Source organism: Salvelinus namaycush, chromosome 25 (genome assembly GCF_016432855.1).
Source record: "Salvelinus namaycush isolate Seneca chromosome 25, SaNama_1.0, whole genome shotgun sequence".
Taxonomy (NCBI): Eukaryota; Metazoa; Chordata; class Actinopteri; order Salmoniformes; family Salmonidae; genus Salvelinus; species Salvelinus namaycush.
This window is the reverse complement of record NC_052331.1, coordinates 10,968,207-10,979,843: the sequence shown is the minus strand read 5'-3', so window position 1 is coordinate 10,979,843 and position 11,637 is coordinate 10,968,207. Positions and strand designations below refer to the sequence as shown.

The 11,637-nt window shown below is 44.2% G+C and overlaps 1 protein-coding gene across 1 annotated transcript; it reads right to left on the bottom strand.

The window, feature by feature from the left end:
* Positions 1-3,200: 3,200 nt before the first annotated feature.
* LOC120020639 (rho GTPase-activating protein 30-like) lies at positions 3,201-8,786 on the bottom strand. The gene is made up of 11 exons (XM_038964349.1): positions 8,425-8,786; positions 8,204-8,306; positions 7,934-8,078; positions 7,392-7,474; positions 6,523-6,630; positions 6,299-6,417; positions 5,153-5,312; positions 4,843-4,940; positions 4,645-4,716; positions 3,764-4,459; positions 3,201-3,554 (listed from the first exon to the last, which is right to left on the bottom strand). Exons 1-11 carry the CDS (start codon positions 8,510-8,512, stop codon positions 3,334-3,336), a joined length of 1,893 nt encoding a protein of 630 aa, XP_038820277.1. The 5' UTR covers positions 8,513-8,786; the 3' UTR covers positions 3,201-3,333.
* Positions 8,787-11,637: the final 2,851 nt, after the last annotated feature.

Genomic DNA, 11,637 nt, shown 5'->3' with positions numbered 1-11,637 from the left:
AAATGCACTTATATGGGGATATTTATTTGAAATCAGTAATAAACGCCTAGCTACCTGGTTTTATTGTCTGCTAGCTACTAGTGAAATGATTTTTGAAAATACAAATACGACGACCACTTTTCTTTGCAGAAGAAGTTTATTTACAAAAACAAATAAAACAGAAAATGCATTGTTTTATGGAATTGACACAAATGATGACACATTGCCCTTAAAAACATCTCTAGACAATCATTAAGCAATCATTAACTCCTAAGAAGTTATTACATTTGCTTTCTCACCATTTGCTTGCTCACTCTTAACAACACCAATTGTGCTTATGCATGAGATGTGATACCTGAGATTTCCATACTTGGTGTACATTGACAACTCTTTGCAGATTGATTAAAACCAAGCAGTTAAAATGGTAAGTTACATTAATAGGTTAAAAGCAGCAACAAAAAGGGGGACATTTACAGAGGGAGAGAGAGAGAGTGCGGAGGATCAGTTTTCTGAGTTGCCCTGAATCTGAGTGGGCCGGTTCTAGACCCAGGCTGAATTATACAGGGAGTATAATAAAAATTAAATGTTTAATGTATTTATATATTGTATATAAATGATCAGTTGTATACTAACCGTCCAGACAGAGTCGACGACTAGAACATTTACTGGCGTCTTTGTCCACATCTTTCTCTTTATTGTACTTTATATCCTCAATCTTTCTGTTTCTCCCTCTCACTGCTGCCCTCTTCCTCGCTCCCTCTCTTGATTTCCATTTCAACAGCTTCATCAAAACACATACTTATTTGACTGTTCTTTATCATGTCTCTCACATCTCTCCTCCTCTCCCCTCCCCACTGTGCCTGCCACTCCCTTTTGCCTCTGTCCTCATCTTCCCCTTTTTCATTTCACTGTTGTTCTGTCTCGCAGACTTTGTCATGCTCTGGCTTCCCTTCCATCTTTCTCTCTTTGTCCTTATCTTGCTGTCCCAAAGCCCTGTGTACCTTTCCCTCCCCCCTGGCTCTGTCTGCCTCTCTCCTCTCCCTCTGCTGCTCTTGTCTGAGGTTCAGTGAAGTTATTCGGCAGTGATGTGGCTTGGGTGGTACCATTGGCACTGATCTTGATTGACACACTTTAGGGGGTGTTTGTTGTTTAGACCTGACCAGCACTCTCCCCACCCCTTTTTCAGAACCCACTTTACTACCTTTCCCTTCCTTCTGTCCCTTATTCAATTCTTTGATGTAAATCTGGACCTCTTTCAGTTCTTCCTCACTTTCCTCTATTATTGTTGGTATCTGTAGTTGGTCTTTTGTCTCTCCTTCATTCTCCCTCTCGTGGTTCTCCTTATCTGGCCCTGTTGATTCATGTTCCTCTGTCTCCTGTTGGACCACATGTATACTATCTCCTTCTTCGTCCCTGATTACACCTCCCACTTCCATCTCTTTATCTCCCTCCTCATCTCCCTCTCCCGCAACATCCTTCATCAGATCTATAGCTCTTTCTCCTCTCTCTAAAACATGCTGTGCCTCTAGGTCCTGTTTATGCTCCTCATTATCAATCAACATATTTTCCATCCCCTCTTCAGCTGCCTCTTCCTCAGTCTCTCCCATGGTATCCACTCCTTCCACCTCTCGCTTCGTCTCTTCTTTTGCACTCATCTCTTCACTTGTCTTACTCTCTCCTCCCTTATCTATCTCTTTCTGCTGTACTCTAATACTCTCTCCCTCTTTGGTTTCTATCACCTCCTCCATAACTTTACTTTCCTCAGTCTCCCCTTCCCTATCCTTCCTCTCTCCACTTTCCATCATGTCATCCCTGGCTAATATGCTCTTTATCTCATAAATGTCTTCTTCTCCTACTTCCCCTTCCTCACCTGCAATCCTTTCCTCTTCTTCAATCATTCCTCTTTGCTCCCTCGCCCCAAAGTCCTCCCCTTCTGTTTCTTCCAACTCCTTTAATACCTCTCTCTTCTCAGTCTCAGTTCTTGTTACCTCTCCTTCTTGTTTGTTAAATTCTCCCTTATTTCTATCTTCTCTTTCCTCCATCTCTTCCTCTACATCTTCCTCCTTTCCCTCGCTATCCCTCTCAGCACTATTTTCAGGCTGCTCCATTGCGCCCCCAGCTGAAACTACCTCCGATCGCTCATTGAGTATGTTCTTTGGCTCTTCAGCACAGGAAACTATATGACAGGCAGTGAGTAAATGCTCTTGTGAATCTGCTTTCTCGGCTTCGCTCACGGTATCGCCATTGTAACCCTCTGAAATCACACCTTCACCACAGTGACTCTTCAGGTCCTCCTCGTCTCTGAGCTGCAGGTGAACTCCAGTGTCCTCTTCCTCTGCAGTGGTCTGCAGTGAGGCCTCCTCACAGTCAGTTGATGAGGATGCTGAAGCGAGGCCCCTCTCAATGTCACCTGGTGTTTCCTCTTCCTTCGTTATGCTCGTTTCAACCGAGTGACAACATTCTTGTATCTCAGTGCTGTAAAGTGAAGAGTAAGACATCAGCTCTATGATGACAGGTAACATTTATCATGTACATTTATCCTGATATACTGTTCTTCACTTTGAGTCACTTCCTAACCCACCTTGGCTTACCTTTCTGTGCATGTATTCGTCAGTGTGTCTGCCTGGTCTTTCTCCTGGTTGTCTGGATCCTGCACTGCATCCTCCCCCCCCAACAGGTCTATCGCTTCCAGTCTATTCTCTTCTTCAGCCTTGCTATGCCTCAAGACCTCTTCTGATGGGTTACAGCAATCAGGGGAATCAATGTCCAAGTGCTCAGGAGGCATTCTGGCCTCAGAACTCTGTGATAGACCAATTCCTATGGAGCTGTCATCAGAAGCACTGTCCAATTGTTGTGAGGGCTTAGCAGGGAGGGACAAAGCGCTCTCCACGTCAGTCTGAGGCCCACTCCATGTCAGTCTGTTGAACACCAAACTAGATGGTAGACTTTTACAGAACATGTCATCATCGTCCTCATCTTCTCTGTCGTAATCAGCATCTTTGTCGTCATTATCCTCTTCTTCAGAGGAAGAGCACCGAGCAGGCAGGAAGGGCCTGGACATGTAAGGTAGACTCATTGACTTGTCGGCTCGTACATATTGATCAAAGCTTAGAGGTCTGTGTGTGGGCGTTTGTGTCTGCCTCAGTGTGTGTGTCTCTGTTTGGCAGCCTGTCTGTATTTGTGTCTGTGTGTCTACAGGTGGCTGTGTGACAGAGTCTGGTTTGTCATGTGAGAGTTCAGGGGATCTCTGCTCCACCTCGTCCTCATACTCATCTTCCCCATGATGAGGCTCCACTGAGAACGCCTGGAACATCTGGGAGGAGAGAGGATGGAGAAGAGAGGTTAGGATCATGACTAAATTATGAAACACATGTGCACACGCACACACACCTTGGTGGAGGCACTGCTGTCCATGAGGTCCAGGAATCCAAAAGTATCCTGAAAGTCTAGTGGACAGTCCTGGACTTGTGCATCGTCCTCCTCCATCGTCGTAGGGTACGGCACATCTGTGGCAACTGCGTCATTTCTGACACCATTTGGAGAATCCAGGGCAGTCTGCACAGAGCCTTTGATTTCTGACAATTAAATGTAGATTTTACAGATTAACACAAAAGGCCTATCCAACTTAGATTGTATATTACCAATTGTCAATAATTCCATTTTCAAAAAAAGTCTAGAAAACTCACTCCAAACAGGATCAATAATCCTACTACAATCACGGTTTCATTTCCCTTATTGCGCAAATGTGTTATGATCGTTAAAATATATGAATGATCAGACATACCCATGTGTTCTCCCTCTTCATCCTCCTCTTCATCGTTTTCATGGTTTACTGTATCCGCTCCTCCACCCTCACTCTCTTCACCCCTCTCCTCTGATGGCTTAGATACACAGTCCCCATTCAGTTCCTCCTCCTTTCTTCTGTCTTCTTTTCCTTCAACTTTATCATCCTCTGCCTCATCTCTCCTCTCCTCCGATACCTCTTGATCTCTTCTCTTGACTCCGTCAGTCTCGTCCTCCACCACAACTTCCACTCGGATGAGCCTTTCCCCTTCCTCCTGTCTCTCACCCTCCCCCTTATCTCCGCTATGATTGCCCCTTTCTGCTCCACCCCCCTGCAGCACCCCAAAGGCCAGGCCTGATGTGATGTGAAGGGGGACGGTGACTGAGAAAGGTCCGGAGATGTGTATCCCTGCCCGCCGGTCCGCTTTGCTGGAGAGTCCTGGGGATCTGGATGGGGGTTGCAGAGCCTCAGTGCTGTTGCCCCCACTACAGTGACTGTCCAGTCGACTGTATTTGCCCTTTGTTCCCCCGCTCACTACACTCACACTAGCCCCCTGACCCCTCCGGAAGGTCACAGCATATCCGCTGCCCACATCACTACCATTAGTGGATGCCCCTCTATCAGCACCACCTTGGGGACAGGGAGAGGGCTGAGCCAGGGGGGACATGACAGTGGAAGGGGCTCGATGTCTGGAACCTGTGAGGTATGGTAAACAGTCACATTAGTCTACAGATGAAACTGTCATAAGTGTAAGCCTATAGTACTACTGAACACAGAAATGTAAGTATGCTTTAGCAGCATGCTTGGATTACTCTACAAACATGTTCACCAATATCTATACATTATAGATAAGGAGTCGGTAAACAAGGAAGGATGTGTACCTTCATGCAAATAGGGCATTGAGCTCAGGGAATCCATGCTCTTGGCTGGCCTTAAGACAGTTCTCTCTTTTTCTACAGAGAAATGGAGAGATGATTATACAACTCAAATTAATCATTATTACCATTGCAAAGCTATGCATTGTATTGAAAGATAACAACATCAGTGTGGCACTGATTCTTATGGGAGAGGGTGCATACCTTTGGTTGAGTTCTTGTTCCTTCGTCTCGGGTCTTGGAGTCTGCCTCCTAAATTGAAGATGGACTTCCACTTCCTGCTCTTGAGAGATCCCTTCCTCCTGTAGAGAATGTTACTACTGTTACTGGGGCCAGAAGTTTTTCTTCACCACGTGAACTGTTCATGGAAGAAGAACTATCCCCTCTAGTACTAGTCTACCTTTTACGATTACGACCACTAAATCTCTACCTATCTCAACCACTATACTGTTACTTCCTACTACTACATTGTCATAAATTGGAAATGTTTTGGTTCTTTGGTTAATTTGCTTACTTGTCTGTGCCGTCGATGATGGCGTGATATGAGCGCATGGCCGGGGGGCCATCCCCTGGGCTGATATTGCCTAACTGGAATGGAATGGCCCGGAATAAAGGTTTCTCTGGATTGTGTATAGAGGGAGATGGGAATGACTTAAGACACTCCAGACCAATACCTTTATAAGGAGATGAACAAGAAAGAGAGGAGATATGAGAGATTACGAGTGAGTGTACAGTGCATTCGGAAAGTGTTCAGACCCATTGACTTTTTCCACATTTTGTTACGTTACAGCCTTATTCTAAAATGGATAAAACTGTTTTTTTCGCTCATCAATCTACACACCCCATAATGACAAAACAAAAACAAGTTTTTTGATTATTTTACAAAATTATAAAAAAAATAAGAAACTTAAATATCATATTTACGTAAGTATTCAGAGCCTTTACTCAGTACTTTGTTGAAGCACCTTTGGCAGCGATTACAGCCTCAAGCTTTATTGGGTATGACGGTACAAGCTTGGTACACTTGTATTTGGGGAGTTTCTCCCATTCTTCTCTGCAGATCCTTTCAAGCTCTGTCAGGTTGGATGGGGAGTGTAGCTGCACGGTATTTTCAGGTCTCTCCAGAGATGTTTGATCGGGTTCAAGTCTGGGCTCTGGCTGGGCCACTCAAGGGCATTCAGAGACTTGTCCTGAAGCCACTCCTGAGTTGTCTTGGCTGTGTGCTTAGGGTCATTGTCCTGTTGGAAGGCGAACCTTTGCCCCAGTTTAAGGTTCTGAGCGCTCTGGAGCAGATTTACATCAAAGATCTCTCTGTACTTTGCTCCGTTTATCATTTATCATTGCTCCAAATCATGTCCAATCAATTGAATTTACCACAGCTGGACTCCAATCAAGTTGTAGAAACATCTCAAGGTTGATCAATGGAAACAGGATGCACCTGAGCTCCATTTCTAATCTCATAGCAAAGGGTACTGAATACTTATGTAAATAAGGTATGGAATTATTTATTTATATACATTTGTATTTTATTTATATACATTTGCAAAGTTTTTGCTTTGTCATTATGGGGTATTGTGTGTAGATCGATGAGGAATAATTTTTATTTCATGTATATTCTCAGAGAGAGAGCGAGAGAGAGAGCGAGAAAGAGGTGATGTACCTGAATCAGGAAACAGCTGGGGCACGTGGGTGAGGATGAATTCCACTACGATGGACTGGATCCTCACCTCCATGAAGGCTGCAGTACCGTTAAAACCTGACGCCTCAATGTCTTTTGACCTGCAAACACCCTCAGAGGGTTAAACAACATTGAACAATGCAAACACACTGTTTAAACTATCTCTATCTAGTTCATGTCTTTCTCTCTCATGTAGATACACACACCTGAGAAGGTTTGGAGCCCAAACAATGGCGAGGTTCCGGGCATGCATGTTGGTGTGTGAGGAATAAGAAGCCATCTTTACAAGGTGACGCATCAGGAACTCTAGAGTTCTGAGAAACCAGGGGGCGGGAGAAGGGACAAAAAGAGAGGCAAGTGGTTTCATTCTGTAGTTAGTTTGAAAACAGTTGAAACTATTGAAGAAAAACTACACATGGCAAAATGTACAGTCCCCCTAGTTACAAACAGATGGTTCCAGCAATGTTACACATATGTAACAGTATTCCTTCCGTCCCTCTCCTTGCCCCAACTTGGGCTCGAACCAGGGACCCTCTGAACACATTAACAACTGCCTCCCACAAAGCATCATTACCTAATGCTTCCTCAAAAGTCACGGCTCTTGCAGGGCAAGGGAAATAAGTACTTCAAGGTCTCAGCGCGAGTGGCATCACTGATTGAAATGCTACTATCGCGCACCGCTAACTAGCTAGCCATTTCACACCAGTTACTCTCACCCCCCCTTTTGACCTCCTCCTCCTCTGCAGCACCCCCATCAGCTGGGCAAAGCTCAACTGAGTGATCTGGGTCACGGGACCAATGCAACAGTGCTGCTTCCGTCCCTCTCCTTGCCCCAACCTGGGCTCGAACCAGGTACCCTCTGAACACATCAACAACTGCCTCCCACGAAGCATCGTTACCTATCGCTCCACAAAAGTCACGGCCCTTGCAGAGCAAGGGAAACAACTACTTCAAGGTGACATCTTCGATTGAAATGCTACTAGGGTGCACCGCTAACTAGCCATTTCACGCCGGTTACACATAGCAAACATTTACTCTTTCTCTATGAAAAACGGCTGAATAGGTAGAGGTTTACCTGTAATGGGGAGTGGGTAATTCCTTCAGCACGTCCTTGATCTTCACCAGCCTCTCGTCCTCCAGCTGAATTGCCACAGCTTCCTGGGGTTAAGTGGTGTGTGAGGTTGATACATAAAGCCATATGTCATCTTAAAGATGCGTTATAAAGGTTTTGTATAATGTCAGCCAGTAGTTTTAAAATTAGCGCTCACAAGCCAAACACAGGTCCCAAAAATGTTTTAACAATTGTGTACAACGTATGATATATTACGTCCTGCAATTTAAAAAAATAAGAACTTTTATCCCTCCTGCAATTCGTATGACACGAATTCCAATTCGTACAATATGGTACGAATTTGTAAGTGAGTCCCGTTCAATCTCTTTAATGCTGGGTCCCGTTCAGTGGGTATGAAATGGGAGAAAACATTTTGAACATTCCTGAACATGTCCAATAGAAACACTTCCTTTTCCGTGTCAGAATGCTTTCTCCTTTTCGCTCCAACTGAATGCAACCCTGGTGTCCATGTATCTGAATTACTATCAAGTAAGACAGGTACTCACAGCATATTTGTCATAGAGCTGGTATGTGAGGAGAGGATTGGGCAACTCTCTGAAGTAGGCCTTGCAGAGAGAGCTGACACAGTGAATGTCCTGCAGGTACACATCCTTATTGAGATCTGGGGTTCCCTCACTGTCAAACTCACCCCTGTTTGGAGACAAACACATTACATTTCACTGCTGTACTTGACCACATAGAAACGCACGGACTCACGCAAGCACGCAGGAGCGTGCACACACACACATACGGGGCACAAACACACACAGGCTTACCTTAGTTTCTGTGTGTTGGATGACACCCCAGATAGCCTGTAGATCCCATCTACAACCCCATGCTTCTCAATGAATTCACTGCAGCTTCGCAGCACCTGAGGAACTGAGAGGCAGACAAGATGATAATACTATGGACCTGACAGGGATGAACAACAGGATGCTAATATTTAACTTATTCAGATACAACATATTCTAACAGACTGAGGGAACTTGGGACTTACTCTCCTGACAGGTTATAGCCAGGTGGTCCAACAGGTGACAGCCAAACACCTTCTCATTGTTCCCTCCTTTTCTCCGGAGTCTCCGCATCTCTTATTTTCTCCTGCCTCAACTTCTCACATTCAGCCCTGTTGTCAACTAGGTGTGTGCATGTGTGTCTAATATATATTTTCTGTATGAATTGGTCAATGGTAACGTGGATTTCATATATATTTACAATGTGCTGTTCATATTACAGGCGGTGTTGTTTTCTTCATTGGATTTTATTGTGCTTTATGTTTAACTCTGTGAAGTGCATTACTTTACTGTGCTATACTGAGCTGTGTTAAGCTATTCTGCTGGGTCATGCGGTATGTTGTTGTGTTTGTGGCACTCTGTAAAGTAAGAAACCAGCAAAATCATATGTATACACCAACACAACACTTAATGTGGTCACTTAATATCAAACTGTGCATCGCTCACAATCTACAGCATACATAACTCTTCACTTTCCACCAATATATTTTTTCACAAAATGAACAAGCCACACCCTTCACCCCAATACTCCCAGTCGCCCTCTCAGTGCTGTGATCTGGGGACACTTCAAATTCAATCAAGCCTCTCTATGTTGATGGGACACCCTGACACCCCAAACCAAGTCTCTGGCTGTTCTGTGACCCTCTCTTCTCTGTCACTCGTGGCAATTGGGGCCCTCTCACTACAGCTGAAGTCCATTTAACTGTACATTGTGACTGCAGGCCTGTCGTAGAACATAAAGCCTCTGAGCCTGACCCCACCTCTCCATCCCCCTGACCCCTACCATCCCACATCGGAGGATGTGTTGGTGTCACTGCTACTCTTGTCCCGTGTCGGGGTGACTTACAGGTAAAAACAAGAATAAGAAAGAGTAAGAGAGTTAAGACTGTTCCTACCTTCACTCTGCACAGGCACAACCAAGCAGCAGCAAGCAATGACGCAAGAAACCACTAAACTTCCCCTGTTGACTTCCTGAGTCTCTCCTTTTCTCACATTCTCTTTCTGTATATCTCCGCCTCTGTTGACTGGCAAATCAATGAACAAGTAAATCATTCAAACTAACAAGCATATCAATTTCTATAATCTATTTAGATATCTACAGTATCTAATGACCTTTGATTCAGATTACCAGCTTTATACAGTACTGGTGTAGTGTCAGATTAGACAATGTACACAGTAAAAGTGTAGTTTCCAGATGTAAAATGTGAAGCTTATTGAACATGTATAGTCAATTATACTTAAATATTTTATTGACTAGTTTTGAGTTGACATATAACTTAAAGCTGCAATATGTAACTCTTTGGGCGACCCGACAAAACGCACATAGAAATGTGAGTTATAGATATGTCTTTCTCATTGAAGGCAAGTCTAAGAAGCGGTAGATCTGTTCTATGTGCGCTACTTCTATGATTATCGTTCTTAAGTTTCATTTTTGTGTCTTTTACTTTCGATTTTGTACACCAGCTTCAAAACTGCTGAAAATACAAGATTTTTGGTTATGGAAAATATATTTCACAGCCGTTTAGATTGTACAGTCGTGGCCAAAAGTTTTGAGAACGACGCAAATATTAATTTACACAACGTTTGCTGCTTCAGTGTCTTTAGATATTTTTGTCAGATGTTACTATTGAATACTGAAGTATAATTACAAGCATTTCATAAGTGGCAAAGGCTTTTATTGACAATTACATGAAGTTGAGTCAATATTTGCAGTGTTGACCCTTCTTTTTCAAGACCTCAGCAATCTGCCCCGGCATGCTGTCAATTAATTTATGGGCCATATCCTGACTGATGGCAGCCCATTCTTGCATAATCAATGCTTAGAGTTTGTCAGAATTTGTGGGTTTTTGTTTGTCCACCCGCCTCTTGAGGATTGACCACAAGTTCTCAATGGGATTAAGGTCTGGGGAGTTTCCTGGCCATGGACCCAAAATATCGATGTTTTGTTCCCCGAGCCACTTAGTTATCACATTTGCCTTATGGCAACAAGACATTGTTCGTCACCACACTGTTTCTGGATGGTTGGGAGAAGTTACTCTTGGAGGATGTGTTGGTACCATTCTTTATTCATGGCTGCTCTGTAGGCAAAATTGTGAGTGAGCCCACTCCCTTGGCTGAGAAGCAACCCAACACGAATGGTCTCAGGATGCTTTACTGTTGGCATGACACAGGACTGATGGTAGCGCTCACCTTGTCTTCTCCGGGCAAGCTTTTTTCCAGATGCCCCAAACAATTGGAAGGGGGATTCATCAGAGGAAATGACTTCACCCCAGTCCTCAGCAGTCCAATCCCTGTACCTTTTGCAGAATATCAGTCTGTCCCTGATGTTTTTCCTGGAGAGAAGTGGCTTCTTTGCTGCCCTTCTTGACACCAGGCCATCCTCCAAAAGTCTTCGCCTCACTGTGCGTGCAGATGCACTCACACCCGCCTGCTGCCATTCCTGAGCAAGCTCTGTACTGGTGGTGCCCCGATCCCGCAGCTGAATCAACTTTAGGAGACGGTACTGGCGCTTGCTGGACTTTCTTGGGCTCCCTGAAGCCTTCTTCACAACAATTGAACCGCTCTCCTTGAAGTTCATGATGATCCGATAAATGGTTGATTTAGGTGCAATCTTACTGGCAGCAATATCCTTGCCTGTGAAGCCCTTTTTGTGCAAAGCAATGATGATGGCACGTTTTTCCTTGCAGGTAACCATAGTTGACAGAGGAAGAACAATGATTCCAAGCACCACCCTCCTTTTGAAGCTTCCCATCTGTTATTCAAACTCAATCAGCATGACAGAGTGATCTCCAGCCTTGTCCTCGTCAACACTCACACCTGTGTTAACAAGAGAATCACTGACATGATGACAGCTGGTCCTTTTGTGGCAGGGCTGAAATGCAGTGGAAATGTTTTCTGGGGATTCAGTTCATTTGCATGGCAAAGAGGGACTTTGCAATTAAATGCAATTCATCTGATCACTCTTCATAACATTCTGGAGTATATGCAAATTGCCATCATACAAACTGTACCATTCTCAAAACTTTTGGCCACGACTGTACAATGATTCTCTACACTATACTTGCTTGTTTTGTCACCAACTGAAATTAGGCACACTATTATAATTTTCGCAACCAGGAAATGGCGGAGCGATTTCTGCATAGTGCACCTTTAACATTTTAAGGCAGCAGCAGAGTAAACTGAAAATATAACTTGAGAAA